The following is a 20,622-nucleotide window of genomic DNA, read 5'->3' on the forward strand; positions in this document are numbered from 1 at the left end:
ACTGGATTCAAATCCAGGTAGTCAGACTTCAAAGCCTATGCTATCTTGCTTCTAGGAGGAGGCTCTGTAGGTAGTTTGAGGCCAGCTTATGCAGGACATTGTGGACCTTGTTATGAATTTTGGTCTTTATCCTGAGAGCAAGGGGAAACCATTGTGGGGCTTTAAGTGGGAGAGTAAGATTAACGTGTTCAGAAAGATCATCTGGCTACCATTTAAGGCCCCAGATTGGAGTTTGTGGAGAGCAGTATGGAGAGACTGGTTAGTTGTTTTGACAAGAAAATCATTTCTCTTTTTTCTTGGACAGTTCTTTTGCTCTATACTCTGTACTTTATTGCATAAGCAAAGCAACAATATTAAAATATAAATAATGTAAATAACAAAATAATAAATAATATTTGATAATATTTTATTTCTCATGCCATCTCGAAGACAGTATCGTTCCAGGACAGGGATGCCAATTAGATTTTGTCTCACTCATCAACTTAATGCCTTCATAGAGTGTTGTGCTCTACAGAATGTGGAGTGGGGATAGATGGTGGCATCCATGATATTTATTTTCCCTCCAGATGGTAAATTCTTCTTCCGTTAGAAGTAACCACTTTTTTTTTGGTCAGGTTTTGTGGATTCTACCTTTTAAGTTTTTTTTGACTCTCTCTTTCTTTTTCTCCCTATATTTTTATTTTTCATTTGAACTTTTATAACAATTTCCTACTCATCCTCTTTCCTTCAGTCACAGTCTCCATCGAAATACCGTCTAGTGATGACATAGTACTGTTTAGATCTGATGATACTATTCCCTTAAAAGACTCTGTCCCATCCTCTTTAAACTATTCCTGTTTAGGCGTTGTTTCCCTCTTTAGTATCATCACTCATTCTTTTCACTTTTTTCTAATCTGTGCTCCTGAAAACTATTTTCATTTCACTCAAAGGTATATTCTGTTTAATTTTGTTTCCTTGCCTTTGCACATGCCATTTCTTCTGCCTGTGGTATCCTAAACTAGGTAGCCTGGCAAAATTTTTCTTCTCCTTTAAGATACAGTTTAATGTCACTAAAGGGTAGAATTAATCTTTTTTTTTTTTTTTTCTATTGTATAGTGTTTTCACTTTTATTATGACATCTACAGGTCAATGAATTTTGTTTCATACAGGATCTTTTCTTATTTGACCAGAATCCCCATTTCCTAGCACAATGACAGGCACAAAATACATGCTCAATAACTGTCATAAAAGAACCTCTGTTTTACAGATGAGGAAACAGCCTGAAGGAACAAGTGATTTCACCAAGGTCCCATGGCAAAGCTGGGATACAAACCAGTTTTTTAAAATTCCAGACTCAATATTTCTTTATTATACCTTGTCTATAATATAAAAATTTAACAGATATTGTGCTGCGAGTTAATTGAGTGTTCTGAATATAAAAATTATGATAATGAAAATCCCACTAACAGCATACATTGTAAATATAAGAGGATAGAGACCGACTCAATTCTCTTTGGTTTCTATTAAGGCTATTCAAGATGAATCAAGGAGAGGTAATTTTTTATTATTGAGAGTGGACTACAATAGAAAAGTCATTTAAACATAGTGTGAGCTGTTTTCCATGTTGCAGTTGAATAAGGGAAAATAGGAGACAAGAAAATGAAATGTTTATTTTCTGATATAGTAAGACTCTGCTCTGGATATTAAAGTTATGGTTGCTCTCATTTATTCATTCAGTGAGTTTTTATTCTTTCTTACTATATAATCCATAGCACATACTGGACATCGTTGTAAGCAGTTTACATATATTAATCCATTTGATGCTCACAACCCTAAAAATTAAGTACTGTTATTATTTCCACTTCACACACGAGGAAGCTGAGACACAGAGTAGTAAGCCGAGTAACTTGTTAAAGGTCACACAACTAGTAAATGGTTGAGCTAGGATTTGAACCCAAGAGCCTGGGTCAAGAGCATAAACCCTTAACCAGGTTACCACAGGCTAAGTTGTGTTATTTATTTTCAGAAATGCTGCAAAGATGAAAAGATAGGGCCTCTGCTCTCAAGGGAATTGGTAGAGGTAATTATTGAGAGAGGTAATTATTGAGTGACCACCTCATCAGAAGCTATGCTGAGCACGTTTTATGCATTCTCATTTAAACTCTACAACCTTATAAATAAAATAGCCTTACCCCATTTTACAAATGAGGAAAGTGAGGCAAAGAGAGGTTAAGTAACTGACTGAACTGTAAGCATCAGAGTTTGAATAGGAACTTAGTTTTGACTGGCTTCAAACTTGTATTCTTTCTGTTGCTTTGTGCCACCTCTATAGAGATACAGAATCACAGTATTAGGCAATTACTGTAATAAAAAAAAAATTGTGCAAGGTGCATTGGAAGCACAGGGAAAGGAACCTTTAAGTCTGAAGAGGAGAAGAAAGTTTCACAGGGCAGGTAGCATTTGTATTATAACAATTAAGACTTTCAGGCAGAGAAAACTGCATGCGCCATGTCAGGGAGATGTGAGAGAATGTAGTATGTTTAGTGGTTGAGTATTTCAACAATAAAGTCGGAAGAGAATAGATTTAAGATATTTAGGTAGAAACCTGTTAGAATGGCTGTCATCAAAACATGTTGGAGAAGATGTTGAGAAAAGGGAATCGTGCACTGTTGCTGGGATTGCAAATTGGTGCAGCCACTATGGAAAACACTATGGAGATTCCTCAAAAATTAAAAATAGAATTACCATATGACCAAGCAATCCCACTTTTGGGTATTTATCCAAAGAAATCTAAAACAATAATTCAAAAAGATAATGCACCCCTATGTTCATTGCAGCATTATTTACAATAACCAAATTGTAGTGGCATCCTAAGTGTCCATCAATAGATGACTGGATAAAGAAGAGGTGGTATGTATATAATGGAATGTTACATTACTTGGCTGTAAAAAGAATGAAATGTTACCATTTGTGACAACATGGATGGACCTAGAGGGTACCGTGCTAATAAGTCAGAGAAAGGCAAATACCATATGATTTCACTTATATGTGTACTCTAAAAAACAGAAGAAATAAAACAGAAACTCATAGGTACAGAGAACTAATGGTTGCCAAATGGGAGGGAGGTTGGGGGACTTGGTGAAAATGGTGAAGGGATTAAGAAGTACAAATTGGCAGTTACAAATTAGTCACAGGGATGTAAAGTACAACATAAGAAATATAGTAAATAATTTAACTCTGTGGTGTCAAGGAGGTAACTAGACTTAACGGGGGATCGCTTTGTAAGTTATATAAATGTCTAACCACTATACTGTACACATGAAACTAATATAATATTGAATGTCAACTGTAATTAAAGATAGGTAGAATCGATCAAACTTAGAGATAGCATATAAGGTATGAGAATCAAGGAGTAGTCCAGGAATACAAGTTTCTGGCCTCAGTAAATTGAGTGATGATACTGTTTACTGAGGAACAGGATATGGAGGGAAATAATAAGTGTGGTTTGAGATTTGTTGTGTTTAAGGGGATAGTGGGACATCTAAGTGGTAATTTGCACTGGAAGGCATTTGCATGTATGGATGTGGTATTTAGAAATTAGAAAGTTTATCCACTTGTGGGTGTAGTGTTGCTAGATAAAATATAGAATGCCTAGTTAAATTTGACTATCAAATAAACAATGATTATTTTATATAAATGCATTGCATGCGATATTTGTAACATAGTTATACTAAAAAGTTATTCGTCATTTATCTGAAATTCAAATTTAACTGTTTTATATTTTCATTTGCTGTATCTGGTAACCCTAGTCGAAGTCTTGAATGTGAATGAAATTGTTCAGAGAACAAGAGTAGAGAGAGGAGAGGAGAGCTCAGGATAGAAAGCTCAGAACTGGATTAATGTCGGGTCTTCAGAGTGGCTTCAAAGTAGTTCCCCAGCCAGCAACCTCAGCATTACCTGGGCACTTGTTAGAAATGTATATTGTTGGGGTCCTGCTCCAGACTTACTGAATCAGAATCTTGGGGGCTGAAGCCCAACAATCTATGTCTTAACAAGACCTCTAGGGGCTTCTGATGCTACTGAATTTGGGAACCATTGACTTTAAAGGTGAATGTAAGATCAGTGAAGGATACTAAGATATAGTAATGAATTTAAGTAAAAGAGTCGGAAAACAATGAATGGAACCATTGGCAGTGTCAGATATATCTGAAAGATAGAACTTAAAAGTATTTATTGGATCATGCAATTGTGAGATGATTGGTTATCTTGGTAGACAGTTTCAGTTGAAGCAGTATCTTAATAGCATTGGATTCTGGAGGGTGTCAAAGTGAGAGAGTAGAGAAAGAATGGAGTACTTTTTCTTTTGTAAAGGGAGAGAGAAGAGGGCAGTAATTCCTAAGGGAATACATTTCTTATGTTGACTGGAGGAAAGAAGATACTTACGAAGAAGGGCTCCTGGTAGCTGACTGGGCTCAAATTTAAAAACAGGCTAGCAACCATTTCTAACTAGGGGCCTCTCATGCAAGCCACACTTCAGGAAGAAGCTTGCACTAACGTGCCTGCTACCTGAGCTGAACTTCCTGTCTCCCACACTGAACAGCCTAAGAGTACTGTGTTCCTCTGGTCTGAGCCAACCCTTAAGGAGTTCTTGGAATTATATTTCAACTGATAGGGCTGAGACTTTCCACGTCTGATTGGAGCTGCATAGCTATATTCCCATTAGCATCTTTACCAACCAATCAGAACAATGCTTTTTGGACCAATCAAACTGTGAGGATTGGAGTCTTCATTTGCATGAGGATGGACTAATCAGGGACGAGGGGTGGGGATTTCTCTCTATATAAGTCAGCTCCCCTCTGGCTTCAGGTGCACACTTACCATTTCCATTGAACCACACTTACCATTTCCCTGACTGGAGACATCTCTGGACCAAAACAGAGTGGAAGCTGTCCTGTTTCACTAGGCCTGAACAGAGTGGGGCAGAGCTATCTAACTGGAGAGGACTATCTCACCTGAGGGCCACCTTGCAGCTGTGCTGTTCCAAAGCCATGCTATTTCATAATTGAGTTGTAATAACTGTTGATCTGTTCCATAGCCATGCTCTATCACAGTTGAGGTGTTTGCTCTGAATAAAGTCTCTTTTGTCACTGCACCCCAAATTGGAGATTCCTGTTGGCATTGAATTGGTGCCAACACCATTGGTTGATAAAAGTAGAGGGGAAGAAACCAATATGGAGGTGGAGAGAGGCTGAAGATACACAAAGATAGTATGGAGTGCTAAAAGGAGAGAAGGAAAGAGATCTTGAATGCAAGCACTGTTGTTGCCATTGCTAAGAAGGTTGCCTTTTCCTGTAACATAGGACAGTTTGCTGATCAATTTGTAGTCATGGCAGAAGGGGGAATCAGGATGTTGAGTTGCTTTTCTTGGCGAAATTGAAAGATCATTGTGAGTAGGAACTATTGAGGTTGGGACTTGTAAGTGATGAAGGTTTTAGTTACTTTGTGAAGTAAAAGGAACTGACCAGGGAAATGTAACAGGCATATTAGAAAAATATTAGAGATTGAGTGGATCATAAGGCAAAGTAATTTTTATTGAATCTTCAGTGTTCTTTTTAGTAAATTGAAGAAGGTATATATACCTTGCAATTCTCTTTTTGCAAGTGTCACTAAATATTGTTACTTAAGTATAATGTTTTAGGAACATCCACTCTGGATTCAGTGGAGTTGGGTTCATTCATTGAACAAATATTTATTAAATGTCATAATTATAAAAATAAGAGCTAGCATTTTTATGGGTAAATCATGCTTAACTTTTGGCTAACTGTAAGGTATCGTGCTACATACTTTATTTGTATTAAATAATTTATGCCCCCATAATAGCCCTATGGATTAAATAATATCTTTATTTTGTAGATAAGGAATTTGAAAATAATGTTAAATAACTTGTTTGAGCCAAGATCACATCTATTTCTTCTGTCAGAACCCATAGTCTTCTCTGTTATGTTATATTGTCTGTGCTGGGTGTTGAGTGTATAGAGGTGGAAAAACAAATATGGTTTCTGTACATAGTGGGACATGGTTCTTTCAGAGTGTGTGTGTGTGTGTGTGTGTGTGTGTGTGTGTGTGTGTGTGGTGTGCAGGGGAGGAGAAGGTGTTAGAAATTAAACAAATCATCACCCAAGTCAGCATGCAATGTGTTGTGACAGGTACTATAAGTAAAAGAAGATAAAAGAGAGTATAGCAGGAGACCTTACTTTCAATTGGGGGCCAGGGTTCGAATTCGTTATAGTAGTTCTGTTTTGTTGTATTTGTACATCTATGGGCGAGACATCACGGGTTTTGGATACTTGGGTTTAATTTCCATCTGTGCACTTAGTATCTTTGTGACCTTAGACAAATTGTTGAACATCTCTAAGCTTCACTTTCCTCATCTGTACCTTACAAGCAGCAGCTTATTTGGTGCTGTAATGAACATCATGGAAGTAGTAAATTAATGCAGTGGTTTCTAGTCTTTGGTATTTAATAGTTCAAAGAAATTTCAAAAGTAACTTTGGGAACTGATAATATCAGTCATTTATTTTGCTTTGTTTAGGGATATTAAAAATACAGCTACCCTTTTTTTAATCACCATTATTTGAGAAAAGTAAGACTATTTTTAAAAACTTTATTTTGAAATACGTAAGGCTATTTTGACAAAAAAATAGGATGGTTGTGATCTCAAAATAAAGACAGTCTTTTTTAAGAGGTATATGTATTTTTAAAATTTTGTTTCATGATTTTATTTTAAAGCATTTTAATGACTATGTTAAGGGTAAATCTGATTTAGGCTGTGATGATTTTATAAATAATGAACAGATGGCGTTGAAACTCCTATATTTTTTCTGCTGTTAACAGATGTGACAGCTTGCAAATCTCTTAGCTGAAGTTACTAATTTGATATAAACTGTAAATTATTCAGATTTAATTTAATTTATTGTTCCCTTATAAACACAGCCTAAGAAAAGGTAGCATTGAAAATAGCTATGTATTATTCCTATATACGAAGATTACATTTGAAAGGTAGATATAACCATTATAAAAGATTTTCCAGTTCTGAAAGATCCTTTTTGTAAAGTTTAAATCTAGTTTAATAACTTGTAAATTTTGACTTTTGAGGTAGTTGTGATTATAATTAGAATGTAGAAGAGGTGAATATGACAGGATTATTTTTTTGCTTGAATTTCTAGTTTACAGAGATACTAACACCATATTCATTTCTCTTTCTTTAAGGAGTACGGACATGCCCCAAAGCCAAAAACTGAAGAAAGTGAACTGAAAATTAGTGCTGTGTTTTCAGTCAGTGATAGTCCTCTTGGTAAGAAATAGAACTGCAAAGGTTAATTATGATTAATATTTGTCATATTCCGACTAGTAGAATTTAGGGAAAGTACTTCCTCATGTAAGTTTTTTTCTTCCTTTAGATAAAGCAGTGCTATTCAAACTGGGTAGTTGGTCTTGACCAGCGTTGTAAAAAGCAGAATAGAATGAGATTATATCAGAGTATGATGCTCGTAGTAAGGAAGCATATTATTTCTTGAAACCACTGTTTCAGTTATTAAATTATAGACACATGCACACACACACCTATGTATATGTGGCCTGGCCTATAACGTGAGATGTAGGTTTTACTATGGGTCATGGTTAAAAAGTTTGAAACCCCCTAGTGCTTATTACCTCATTCAAATTGTATCTCAAGACTGATGTATTTGTCCTAAAAAATAGGGAATGTATTATGTGTTCATATTGATACTATAACAGTTTTTTGTTTTGTTTTGTTTTGTTTTTTAATAGCCCAGCAGTTGACCCCAGGCTTTCAGTTTCCTCTTGCATCATCTGGCCCAAATAGATTGCTTCCTTCAGTTCCAGCTGTAGCTTTGCAGGCTATTTGTTCTGGTTGTAAAAAAATGCTTTATAAGGGGCAAACTGCATATCATAAGACGGGATCTGCTCAGCTCTTTTGCTCCACGCGGTGCATCACCAGATATTCTTCACCTGTCTGCCTACCACCACCTCCCAAGAAAACCTGTACAAACTGCTCGAAGTATAAAATTCTTCATTACGTCTTTATTTACTTTACATTTTTAGTTTTCAAATAGTTAAGTTCAAAAATGCTATTGCTACTCTTTAGCACATTTTTAGGAGATAGCTTTTTGGCTAATTGAGAAATCTGCAAATTCTGAAGTTTTATAACAATAAGTGATTTGGTGTTAAAAGTATTGCCTAAATGAGTTTTCCTTATCTCTTTCAGTTTAAATTTTACTGTGGAAAGAAATAAACCATTCGTGGGAATGGTAGGACCACTCATATATCCTGTAATTGTAGACAACAGCTATTCAAAATTATTTGTTATCTTGAATGTTATTGAAGTACATAATATGATATCATTCTTATAATAGTATATGAAAATTATTTAATTCTTTACAAGGTAAAAACTAGCCACAAAAATGTGTTTATTTCTAAAAAAAAATCTTTGTGAGCTTTTTTGGGGGATCATTGTTTTAAATGTACAGATGCAGGAAGAGAAAGAAATAGCAACAAAGTCACATAAAGATCTTTCTCTGCCTTAGTATGTTTGAAGAATTTGGCATGCTTCGCCTATTCCTGTGGTAGTGTAATTCTAGGAATACATTGCGTTGTCAGTAGTCACTAATGTAGAGCAAGAAAAGTTACTTGATTTTAGACCTTGGCTCTATTACTTATTAGCTCTATGACCTTGGCTCAATATTTAACTTTTCTAAGCTTCAGTTTCTTCATTGGTAAATGGTATCTACTTTCTCAGATTTTAATGAGACAATATTAGCACAGGGCCTACCACATAGCAAATGCTTAATAAGTGGGATCTTATTATTTTTAATAATAAAATTAATATTATTATGTATACTTAACATATAATTTATAGGCTCCTATTTTGTCTTTGGAGATATAAGACAGGTTCTTTATCTACTTGATGTGTTGGGCTTAGGTATCTAAAAATAAATCCTGTTAAAATGGAAATCTCCAACTAAAAGGAACGAAGAATTTAAAAATATTTTACTTAAATTTTAAAATTGTTTTGTTTTAAAATGCACTTCTCATACCTTGCTTTAACTTTTATGTCATTCTCATGAAACTAATCTGGAAGAGTAAATTTAGTTTTCTGTTTTAAGATGCTCTATTTCAACATGTCAAATATCAAAAGAAAATGAATTAAATTTTAAAGAACATAGTATAATATTTACATCCAAATGCATATTATTTTCTTAAAAATAGTCACTAGTGTCAGACTTTTAACACAGTGCTGCTCTTATTAAAAAATTTTTCTATTTCTTGATTTGGCGTTGCCTTCAGAGCCTATGAAACATTCCTTTAGACTAAGTTAGGTGACATATCTATCTTTTCAACATGGGTTTGATTTTTGCAAATTGCCAAAAGTTACTTGATGCCTTATTAGCTGACTATTGTAGATGATTAAGCTGAGTCATACTGTTAAACACGATATTTGGCTATAAAATTAAAATTTGTTCTTAGAGTTCTTATAAATTATGAGAGAAACTAGAAAAAAGTTTGAGCCATGTTTTTGTTGGAGGAGTATGCTTTGTAAGATAAATGTTAAGGTGTAATATTCATTTGGATGCATGAGGTTTAGAATGCATTTATATTTATGTGCATAGATTTTCATTAAAAAGACATTCTCATTGGTATACTTATACATACATAATACCACTAGCAGATTCACATTATTAAGTAACATTCTTTATTGCTCTGTTTTTAGAGAAAAATCACTTTTCAAAGTTAGTTTATGTGTTGTGCTTAAACATATTAACTTGGTTTCCAAGATTCACTCTGACATATTTTTAAGGTTAGGTGAGTTTTAGAAAATGGAAGTACTTTGTTATTATTCTTTCGTAGTTTATTATGGAACAGTGCTGTATAACAAAGGTACAGGACAGGAGACAGAATAGTGGAATGATTAACTCCATACACTGTAGAATCTGACCGCTGGGATTTGTATTCTGGCTTCACTGCTTACCAGCTGTATGACTTTGACAAGCTATGTAATCTTTCTGATTTGGTCTCTTCATTATCATCTCATCTATAAAATGGCGATTATAATAACAAATTGGATAATTTAAGTAAAGGGAGCAGTGCCTGGCACATAGTAATTACTCAGTACACATTATTGTAGTATATAATATTATTGCCATAATTAATACACATTATTGTAGTATATAGTATCATTGCCATTAATTTTTTATTTTATGGCCTGCAGTAGTGTTTCTAATTAACTGTTTCCTTCACTTTTTATATTTGTCAGGAGAATGGCAATACTTAGCCTCTGTTTTTACTGTCAGTGCTTATTGAAACAATGAACTCTTATAAAATGACTCTAGGAATCTCATAGAACAGCTCAATTATTTGTGTTCTCTTTGTCTTGTTCTATCTGTCCCCCGATACTAAGCCTTAGTAGCGCTTTTGTCATCTGTATCTTTTCTCTCTTCAGTTCTAGCTAAATTTTATATACCATGTTAATTTTTATATTAATCTGTTTTCCAATTCTTGCTTTTAAGTTAAAATTTTTTTTGTTCCTTATTCATGTTTTTACTCTTGGCAGCTACTGGCTAGTAAGAGGACAAGTGTTCACGGCCTGGAGTTGTGGGATAGCCACTTATTCCACTGGCTCCAGTCAATGAAACTTGGTTGGAGCTGGAAGCCTCACTGTTTTTGGTCATGGGCATCTGGCTGGATATATTTTAAATATAATCCTCCTTCACATATCTGTAAATTAAGTATTAAAAACTCCATTTTGTACATGAGGAAATTGAGATAGTTATTGCCTCACTCATTGTCACTCAGCTGATAAGTAACAGAACTAATCATCAAACAGGTTTATAGATACCTTATGCAGGGTCAACCATTTTCTACTATACAATAACTGCCCTTAGTAAATGTAGTTTTTTAGCTCACAAAGCTAAAGGAAGATCACATTTATGAAGAACGCATTTCATTTTGCCTGTTATTTATTTTTAGAGACATTTTAAATCCAAAGGATGTGATCACAACCCAATTTGAAAATTCCTCTCCTAGCAAAGATTTCTGCAGCCAATCATGCCTTTCGTCTTATGAGCTAAAGAAAAAACCTGTTGTTACCATATATACCAATAGCATTTCAACTAAGTGCAGTATGTGTCAGAAGAATGCTGATGTAAGTTAATTTTACCTATATTGAGATTCTGCTCAAAGATTCAAGATATTTAACTGGCTTTGCTTATTTTGTATATGTTTGTGTGTTTTTATTTCCTAGATTCGATTTGAAGTTAAATATCAAAATATGGTACATGGTCTTTGTAGTGATGCTTGTTTTTCAAAATTTCACTCTACCAACAACCTCACCATGAACTGTTGTGAGAATTGTGGGAGCTATTGCTATAGTAGCTCTGGTCCTTGCCAGTCCCAGAAAGTTTTTACTTCAACAAGTGTCACAGCGTATAAGCAGGTATGAGTATCAGTCTGTTGCATATAGTTAGGCTCACCCCTTCTGATGAGTTGCAGAGGGATGAAATGCAAAACAAGAGCGAGCTCTTCCCATCAGCTGATGTGTGTGATTGGTGTGTGATTTCCCTTCCAGAAAAATGCGATAGATTCTGATAACCGTAAGGGTTGATTATGTTAGTGAGATGGTATACGTGAACTAGATAATTTTTTAAGGTTCCTTCATATCCAAGAATTCACAAATATAATTTCATGATTTGCTATGAGTCTGAAATATTTTGTGATATATTGGTAGTGAACAAAACCCCATACTATTGTAAATAAACTATGACCAAAGTTAAAAAGATAATAAAATCAGTGAATCTATAGCATATCTTTTCCTTTTAGAAAATATTTTTTTTAAATGTGTTTTGGAATGAATAGTAATTATTTTGCCAACATTGCCTTATTAGAATACTTTAGCTAATTTTTATTGTAATGAATAATGGATTCATTTGGTTTACTAAATATATCAATTTGTGTCACTTTAATTATCACTGAATGATTGGTCTTTAAAAAGTTTACATTTTTTATAAAAATATAATTAAAACGATTTTTTAGTTAGCAGGTTTGATTTATATTTAATTCCTCTACGCAGTTGGTAATGGATGTTCATCTTTGAAAACTCACTTTTCAAGGAATTGCAACTTTTGGCAGTCTGGTTACTACTGTCAGGAATAGAATCCATTTTATTTTTATAGATACGATCCAAAAATCAGTTTCATTCCTAATTTTGTTACTAGTATTGTACTCTATCAATAGCATAAATAATGTTCCTCTTTCACCAGAAAGATTATATAGTGAAACTTCACAATTATATATTCCTAATATTTACTTTTATATAGTGAAACTTCACAATTATATATTCCTAATATTTACTTTTCCATGTAATTTCTTACTGAGAGACCATATAGTATGTTAGTGACAGTATTTAGTGTTTAAGAGCCTGGACATTAGAGTCAGATGAAAAAAATTTACTCTCTTACTTTTCTGTTTACTTGTTAAGTTAATCTAATTAAAGATAATTTAAACTTTTTGTTAATTTTTAAAAATATCTCAGTATGTTATTGAAAGAATTCTGTGATACAGTGTACATAAATTACTTAGCATGGGTCCTGGCTCATGGTAAGCAGTCAGTAATAATGGGAATTTATATAAATGGAAGCCATTATTGTGTCTTAAAACAATAAATTTATGGGCAAATTTTATTATGAAACTCAGCTTGAAAACAGGTAGTTCTGCAGGATGACCTAAAATACATTAAACATCATTTCTGTCTCCTCCTAAAGAGTCTTACTAGTTAAATAATCTTAACAGTGGTAGACTTTCCTCTCTTAGATTGATGTCCAAGTCTGTACTGACGATGGCTCTTTGGTTCAGGGATTACCTGGTTATTATCTGATTATTTGTGGTGAGAAAAGTATGTAATGACTATCTAATTCATTACTTTTAATGTGTATGTTGGTAATACATGTGAGTAGTTACTAATTTTCTTCAGTTTACATTTTTTTATTGTCTGAAAGAACGTATTTTTCCCCCATCCTCACTTTCAGAAAAGTCTATACCTAGTGTGGCCTCGTTGTCAAACTCAAATATTTCAACCAAAGGTAGTGGTTGTAGATAACTTTTCTTTTCTTTTTTTCTTAAACAAGATGTGTGTATGTATGCTCGTATTGGGTGTGTGAATGTCACTTTATTTTCTTAACAGAATTCAGCCCAGACTCCTCCATATGCCTTGGGGAAATCATTGAGGCCCTCAGCGGAAATGATTGAGACTACGAATGACTCAGGAAAAACAGAACTTTTCTGCTCTATTAATTGCTTATCTGCTTATAGAGTTAAGACAGTTATTTCTTCAGGTAATGTTTAAATTTGATAAATTTTATACATTTATTAACTATTGAAGAATGTAACTACTTTTTTTCATTTTATTATGAACTAAATTTATCTATATGGTTCAATAAAGACCCAATATTGGTTTAGTTTCAAAGAACTGATGTTTAAGTGAAAATAGTTTTTCACTGATTTTCTTAGTTGAAATATTTTTTTTGAAGTATCATATGTGAAAAGAAAAAAAACCCCACATAAGTTCCAAGTTAGTTTTTGTGTAAATGGAACTTAATTGAGGAAGTTGTAGTTAGCTTTATAGGTTATTGTAAAGTTCCTTGATTTTTGTTTTGTATATTATTATTTGTATTTTTATTCTAATACATTTTTGGATTTTTTCATTAGTGTAACTTATCTGTTTTTATTTTTTGTTACCAAGGTGTCCAGGTTTCATGTCATAGTTGTAAAACATCAGCAATCCCTCAGTATCATCTAGCCATGTCCAATGGAACCATATACAGCTTTTGCAGCTCTAGTTGTGTGGTGGCTTTCCAGGTATGATCTAAGGTGGTATTTTACCCCTTCAGTTCTCTTAGGGATTGGTCTGTGGCAAAATGTTAATTGCTGAAGGTCTATACTTGTAAAAAATTCTGTTCAGGTGTGGTCCCAGAGGTCATCTGCAAAATGTCTGAGCCCAGGTGTTGAGCCTCAGTGCTCTCTTCGTTATTCAGAGTTCTAAGCTCACTTTTTCCCATGGCTCTCTCCCTTTCAAAAGGATAGATGCTAGGATATGGTTTGGATACATGGTATGGTGATTTGTTCATGTGTCCCTCCCTCTCATCCTGGCCCAGACACATAATGACTCCTGCCATGGAATGATAAGCCTCCAATTTCTTGTCACATTTTCTCCTCACTCTCTGTGAGACACACAGAAAGTATAGTGATCCTTCAGGATGGGAAGATGCCTGGTGCGGTGTCCTTGGCACTAAGAAGAACGAGACTACTGGTGGCCACTATGCTCTTTAATAGCCATCAGAGGCTGCTTGGTGATGGGAGTGCAGGTGGAGCAGTATCTTGGGGGAAAAGAGAGGCCTGCTCTAATTTTTTAGGGTCAGATATACTAGAGGTGTTTCTCTGGAAAGCGTGCCTTTCTCAGTCCTTCTGTTCTGGAAGTATGCCATTTAAATTTTTTCTGAGTACTACTTTATAAATTTTAAAGAAATGTTTCCAAGGGAATTAATTTATTAAAATGAGAAAATGAAAATTACCAAGTTCCATTATTTCTCAGTTATTAAAATGTTTGCCTTATTTGTGTTCATTCAGAATGTATTTAACAAGCCAAAAGGAACAAATTCTTCAGCGGTACCCCTGTCTCAGGGCCAAGTAAGCCCGCCCTCCAAGTCAGCAGGAGGAGGTAACACCTCTGCCATTTCCCCCAGCTCCATCAGTAGCTCTGCTGAAGCCAGTCTTCAGTCTCTTGCTGCGCAGTCCCACCAAGTTGCTTCAACCCATGCCATTGTTAAACTCAAGTGTCAGAACTGTAACCATCTGTTTGCCACAAAACCAGAACTACTTTTCTACAAGGTAAAGAGAGATCATGAAAGTAATTTAATATAAGCTTATCCAATAGAAGCATTTTTGTCTCTTCATCTTTGACAATCAATTTACTTTGAAATAGAGGGAAAGGATTTCTTAAAGATAAGCGACTGTTTAATTAGGTTTTAATGACTATTCTTTCTCTGCAGGGTAAAATGTTTCTGTTTTGTGGCAAGACTTGCTCTGATGACTATAAAAAGAAAAATAAAGTTATAGCAATGTGTGACTACTGTAAACTACAGAAAATTATAAAGGAGACTGTACGATTTTCAGGGGTCGATAAGCCATTCTGTAGTGAAGGTAAAGAACAAAGTTCACTTTTATCCCCAGAGCACGTAGTTGTAATAAAGTATTCAATATGAGTTAGGCTATTAATCCACAATTAATTTTCAAGTAATTTGTGTTCTATGAGGTATAATCGAAGGCTTTTTAGTTGAGTTTATACTTAATTCACTTTAAAATCTGTCCTTTTAAATGTTACAATAATCTCAGTAAAGAAACTGTTGAAATGTAATTAGATCAATGGTATTAGTATAGAGTATGGAAAATCTCTTGGTAAGTTTAGGTATGACTTCAGAGATCTTTTTGTTCTTGCACTCATGTGTGAAGAGGGTACTTAAGCAATTATGGCTTCTTGGCTTAAACTTTTATATCTCTGATGTTTCTGAATATAGATGGCCTAATACTTAGAGTATATTTAAAAAGTAAGATGAGTTCGTTTTGTGAATATGGAGATTTTTCTTTAACCTAGAGGCAAATAATTGTGTCAAGTATTTAGAAATTAGCTTAAAGTTGGTATCTAATAAGACTGTAGGAACTCACTTTACCTTCTTCAAGTTAATGTAAATTTGATGTTTCTTCCTTTCTTCCCTCCTGGTTCTCAGTTTGCAAATACCTGTCTGCCCGTGACTTTGGTGAACGATGGGGAAACTACTGTAGGATGTGCAGTTATTGTTCACAGACATCCCCTAATTTGGTAGAAAATCGATTGGAGGGCAAGTTAGAAGAGTTTTGTTGTGAAGACTGCATGTCCAAATTTACAGTTCTGTTTTACCAGGTAAATGTATAGACCTCTTTGGCTTTCTGAAGTTCACAAAAATTATTTTCTGTTTAAAATATGTTCAGATTTTGTGAATAAAAATTTGTGTTTAAAACTGGGTAAAATAAACTATGGGCTCCTAAAGCAAAATTCAGTTGATTATAAACTTGAAATCTTTGGGATAAAGAGCATAGAATTTCCGGAGACTGCTGTTATTTGAGGATGTGTCCCTTTTATTTTTTTGCTTTTCTCTAAGGCACATTGACCTTAGTTATAACTTTGAGTTCTTTCAAGTTAGAACTTGATGCAGTTATGTTGACTTAAGCCTCTCTCATTCAGAAGGTTACCCTGAGGAATTTGAAGTCAGACCTTGTTCTCACTTCATAAGTCAAATGACTATGACCTTTTTACCCACCTCCTTTTAAAAAAAATTACTTTGTTGAAAGTCTGACAACGAAAGCTACAATTAATTGAACCACTAATACAAGTCCAATGCTTCATAAGTGTTATTTCATTTAATCCTTAACACTATCCCAAGAGATAGGTATATTATTGCCAGTTTATAAATAAGGAAAAAGAGCGTGGTCCAGGGAGATTAAGTAATATGCCCTTGAAGATGTTGGTAGATGACAGATAGCACCTATAACACTGCAGTGAAATCACCTGTTTACTGGTCTGCCTATCCCCCAAAATATAATTCTTTTTCATAATTATATGACCAAGACTATCTCAGTGCTCAAAACAAAGGATACCTCATTAGATATTTGTTGAATGATCAAAGTTTTTATGACCCAAAGCCTATATTCTTTGTATTGCAATATGCTGCCTCCTAACCTTTTAAAAATAGAACCTATCTTTAGATTCCTTAATTGATAATTTTAATACAGGAGATCAACTTTTATATTCTAATTGAGGGTATCTATATGAAACAAATAAGTGCGTGTGTGTGTATTTTTTTTTCCTCCCTCTTTAATCTCCCCCACCCTTCAACCGCCCCTAACCTATGGATGTTGCTGTTTCCCCTTAAGAACTGGATCTCTGAAGGTGGGGCATCCCCTCCCACACGCTCACAGCATGCACCCGGGGCCTGGCGCACCCGGGGTATGGTCCGTGGCTCCACCTGGGGCGTGAACCCAGGACCTTTTGTGTGCAAAGCAGACGTGCTAACCATTATACTATGGAGCCACCCCCGTACATATATTTTTAACAGTAATATTCTAAGGTAGGAACCTTACATTTTGTGGTTGCGACTGACTCATATATCCTGTTTTCATAGTGTCTTCTGGTTTTATGATTAATTTTATCTTTTCATTATTTTATAGTTTTAAGCCTATCCTATTTTACATTTCTTTCTCAGATGGCCAAATGTGATGCTTGTAAACGACAGGGTAAGCTAAGTGAGTCCATAAAATGGCGAGGAAACATCAAACATTTCTGTAACCTATTTTGTGTCTTGGAGTTTTGTCATCAGCAAATTACAAATGACCCTGTTTCACAAAGAAAAGGTAAAATTAAACTTGGCTAATGGGATCTTTATGCTAGTGCTGGGATATAGTATCAGCATTTTAACACATTGTAAATAATAACAAAATTTCACTAGATTCAGATAGCCTGAATTTCCTTAAAATTTCCTATAAGAATCCTTAAGATTACCTTTGAGGGAAAATTAATCATGCTTTTTGCTATCATAAATACACCATGAATAATAAATGTAGAAACGCTAACTTTATAGGAAAATTAGATTTGATTGCTTTTGATTGAATTTACCTGTACACAAATAACTTAAACTAAGGGATGTATGCTATTCAGTTAATAAACTAGAATAAAAATAGAAAATTGGGGCAAACAAAGGTAGAGGATATGAGTATGTTGAGTTGCTCTGACTGGTGTAAGATTTGATCCAGAGCTTGCTTGTAGCTAAGGAAAAAAAGAACACATTAATTATATCAGAAAAAATAAAGTAGACCAGTTCTTCATGGGTAGCAAAGTTTTTCCTGGCTAAGAATAAAACAATTTTTTGCAAGTAGGACAGATAATGTGGTCAGAATATCCAGATGAATAAATACATGGCATGTCTTTAGAGTAGCTAGCTCCCTGAAGCAGGACTTCTTTGAGTTAGATTTAAAATATTTGATACTGTTCTCTGATCAAAGCCTGGAGTGCTGCTAAATTGACAGAAGCCATGTGCTTTGGCTTCTTATGGTCTGGCCCTTGTCTACCTTTGCAATCTTATTAATAAATCATCACTTAATCCAGAAATACCTTGTGCTAATCTTTTGTGTTCTCAGTTCCCTGAGACCACTCAGGTGGGAGGTAGAATATTCATTCCATAATGTGGGTTAATAAAACCAGTATTCTTAACATAGTTGAAACAGCTATATCAACAACTTATTTATAAAAATTGTCATGTTAAATTTTTATTTGAAGCAAGCTTAGGTGTAGGAATTTTAATATTCATGAATAGAAAAGCTCATCCTGAAGTTAATCCTGAAGCTAATACCTATATTTTTACCTGTTAAATATCATTTGAAGTTGATAATTTTAGAGAATTGGCCTCTCTTAAAGCTCTAATGAACACTAATCTGACCAGACTCACCCAATCCAACATTATACAGAGTTAGATATTTGCATTTCACCTTGAAAATTTAGTTGTTAAACGGTATTTTTTCGTATGTGACTCTTGTTTATACTAGGTCTTACTTTTTTATTTTAATCAGTAAATATTTCTAAGGCACCAACTGCTTCTGTGGCTCTCCCATCTGTAAGGACAAATACAACACCAGTTATAACCAGTGTGGTGTCATTGGCAAAAGTGTCTCCTGCCCAGCCTACAGAGAACACTAACAGTGTTTTAAAAGGTATGATTTGATATAAAGGCATTTGGTTAGACTGTGGAAGTGAGTGTTATCTAGTGTGAGTAGCTCTTATTGGTAATATTTACATTTATATGAGGAAACATGCTTCTGTCTTGGAGAGCCGTGGGCAGCAAGCAGAGTGGCATGGATAGGGGAGGAAGTGGTATGTATAGTTTATTTTCTTAAGAACCCAAGTAATTTTAATATTGCTGCCTTTTCTACCAGAGATTCTAATACAGGAGGATGAGATTATGGCCCAGTAATCCTTACCTTTACCAAGGACCCCAGGTGATACTGATGCCGAATTCCCTTGGACCGTTTTTGAGAAATTCTGGCTTCTTATTTCCTGTCAACTACCTTAGTGAGAGGAAAGTAACTTCTTGGTTTCAGCATTGACTTCTTTATATTCTGGGGGTAATAATGTATGTTTTAATTTATAACAGGTGCAGTAACTAAAGAGGCAGCAAAGATCATTGAAGATGTAAGTTTTATTGTTAATATTTTGCCTGATAATGCAACTTTATTTTCATTTTGAATATAGCCTTCTAACGTAGAGCTGAGTACATTTCTATTTGCAGCTTAGTCTTTAAAAAAGTGGATTAATATATTATGCATAAATTTTTGTTTTTGAATCTTAAAGTTAGATCATTAATAAGAATGCATTCATGATTTATTATTTGTGTCTGACTCCTTAATTTCTTTAAATACTTGTTAATTCCATCCTGTTGCTTATTTTTACTACATTCAAGTAATTTTCTTTTAGACCAGAAAACCTCTTGAAAAAGTTCAATACAGTGTCATTTTTTGCATCTTTGAATTATGTGTGGTTGAAAATAGTGCAAAGTAAAAATATTTAAATTCCCACTTTATGACTGAAATTCGAAATATTGTGAAACTTCCAAAAATTAAACAAAATTTTGAATAAATGCATAATTTCATATCTGACAGGCTGAAAGGATTACAAATTATGTCACTGGTATCCTGTATCAGTATCACTTAAGCAGGAAAACAAAATTCCTTTCATTCTTTATCAATAGCACATGAACCTAATGTGTTAGATCTTACGTTAATGTTTTTGCTGACTATTGTGCTGCTCTCTTAACATTTATTTGTTCATGATACAATTAAAAATAATTTTTTAAATATCAAATAACGATGCCATTCAGGTTCATTAAGTGGTGGTGCTAGTGCTAAAAAGTGTGTCTCATTCTGTTAAATTAGGAGAGTGCACCCTGCAGAATATTAGAGATTAAAAAAAAAAAAAGCATTAAAGGAAGTATACCCTTTAGTTTGCAAAATTATCTTATAACCAGGCAAGGATAATGGAATAAGTGGATAAAATCCTGTTAACACGGCTACAAGGTCAATGCTGCCATAATGCACTCCTAACTAAGACTAACCTATCATCTGTGCTAAGGCATAAAGTCTTTTTTAATGATTTGAAAGGAAGGTGACAGTGAGACAAAAAGGTTTACTACATGTCATGGTTGGCTCTCCAATTTTAAAGCTCACCAAGGTTTTAAGAATGTAAAAAGGAGCAGGCAAGCTATATCTGCTAACTCCAGAGCTATCAAAACTTTAGCTTTATCATAATTTAAAGAGTCTTTAACTTGGAAGAAAACATAATGCCTGTTAACAAAGAATCTGTGAAAGTGGTAAAGAAGGTAAATTTATGCAAAGTTTATAAGAGGATGTTGAAATTTTGCTTCGGTCCTTTCCCATGGATTAATAAAAGAAGACTTGATAGAATTAGTAAAACAAAGGTAGCAAGAAGAGGGC

At 34.3% G+C, this 20,622-nt stretch overlaps 1 protein-coding gene across 7 annotated transcripts in view; it reads left to right on the forward strand.

The window, feature by feature from the left end:
- The window catches only part of ZMYM6 (zinc finger MYM-type containing 6), a 34,399-nt gene that overhangs the window by 2,374 nt on the left and 11,403 nt on the right, over positions 1 to 20,622 (forward strand). For 5 of the 7 annotated variants that reach the window (XM_006924254.3, XM_015599002.2, XM_015599003.2 and 2 more), the window contains 12 exons: positions 7,249 to 7,333; positions 7,810 to 8,059; positions 11,026 to 11,200; positions 11,300 to 11,491; positions 13,235 to 13,385; positions 13,793 to 13,908; positions 14,677 to 14,937; positions 15,099 to 15,249; positions 15,834 to 16,006; positions 17,346 to 17,493; positions 18,706 to 18,846; positions 19,287 to 19,324. In XM_006924254.3, coding sequence (XP_006924316.1) covers positions 7,249 to 7,333; positions 7,810 to 8,059; positions 11,026 to 11,200; positions 11,300 to 11,491; positions 13,235 to 13,385; positions 13,793 to 13,908; positions 14,677 to 14,937; positions 15,099 to 15,249; positions 15,834 to 16,006; positions 17,346 to 17,493; positions 18,706 to 18,846; positions 19,287 to 19,324 — 1,881 coding nt within the window. Of the gene's footprint in view, positions 1 to 7,248; positions 7,334 to 7,809; positions 8,060 to 11,025; positions 11,201 to 11,299; positions 11,492 to 13,234; positions 13,386 to 13,792; positions 13,909 to 14,676; positions 14,938 to 15,098; positions 15,250 to 15,833; positions 16,007 to 17,345; positions 17,494 to 18,705; positions 18,847 to 19,286; positions 19,325 to 20,622 lie in introns of those variants that run through there. The other 2 variants (XM_025041419.1, XM_025041420.1) reach the window with 2 other exon arrangements.

Source organism: Pteropus alecto, unplaced genomic scaffold (genome assembly GCF_000325575.1).
Source record: "Pteropus alecto unplaced genomic scaffold, ASM32557v1 scaffold39, whole genome shotgun sequence".
Classification (NCBI taxonomy): domain Eukaryota; kingdom Metazoa; phylum Chordata; class Mammalia; order Chiroptera; family Pteropodidae; genus Pteropus; species Pteropus alecto.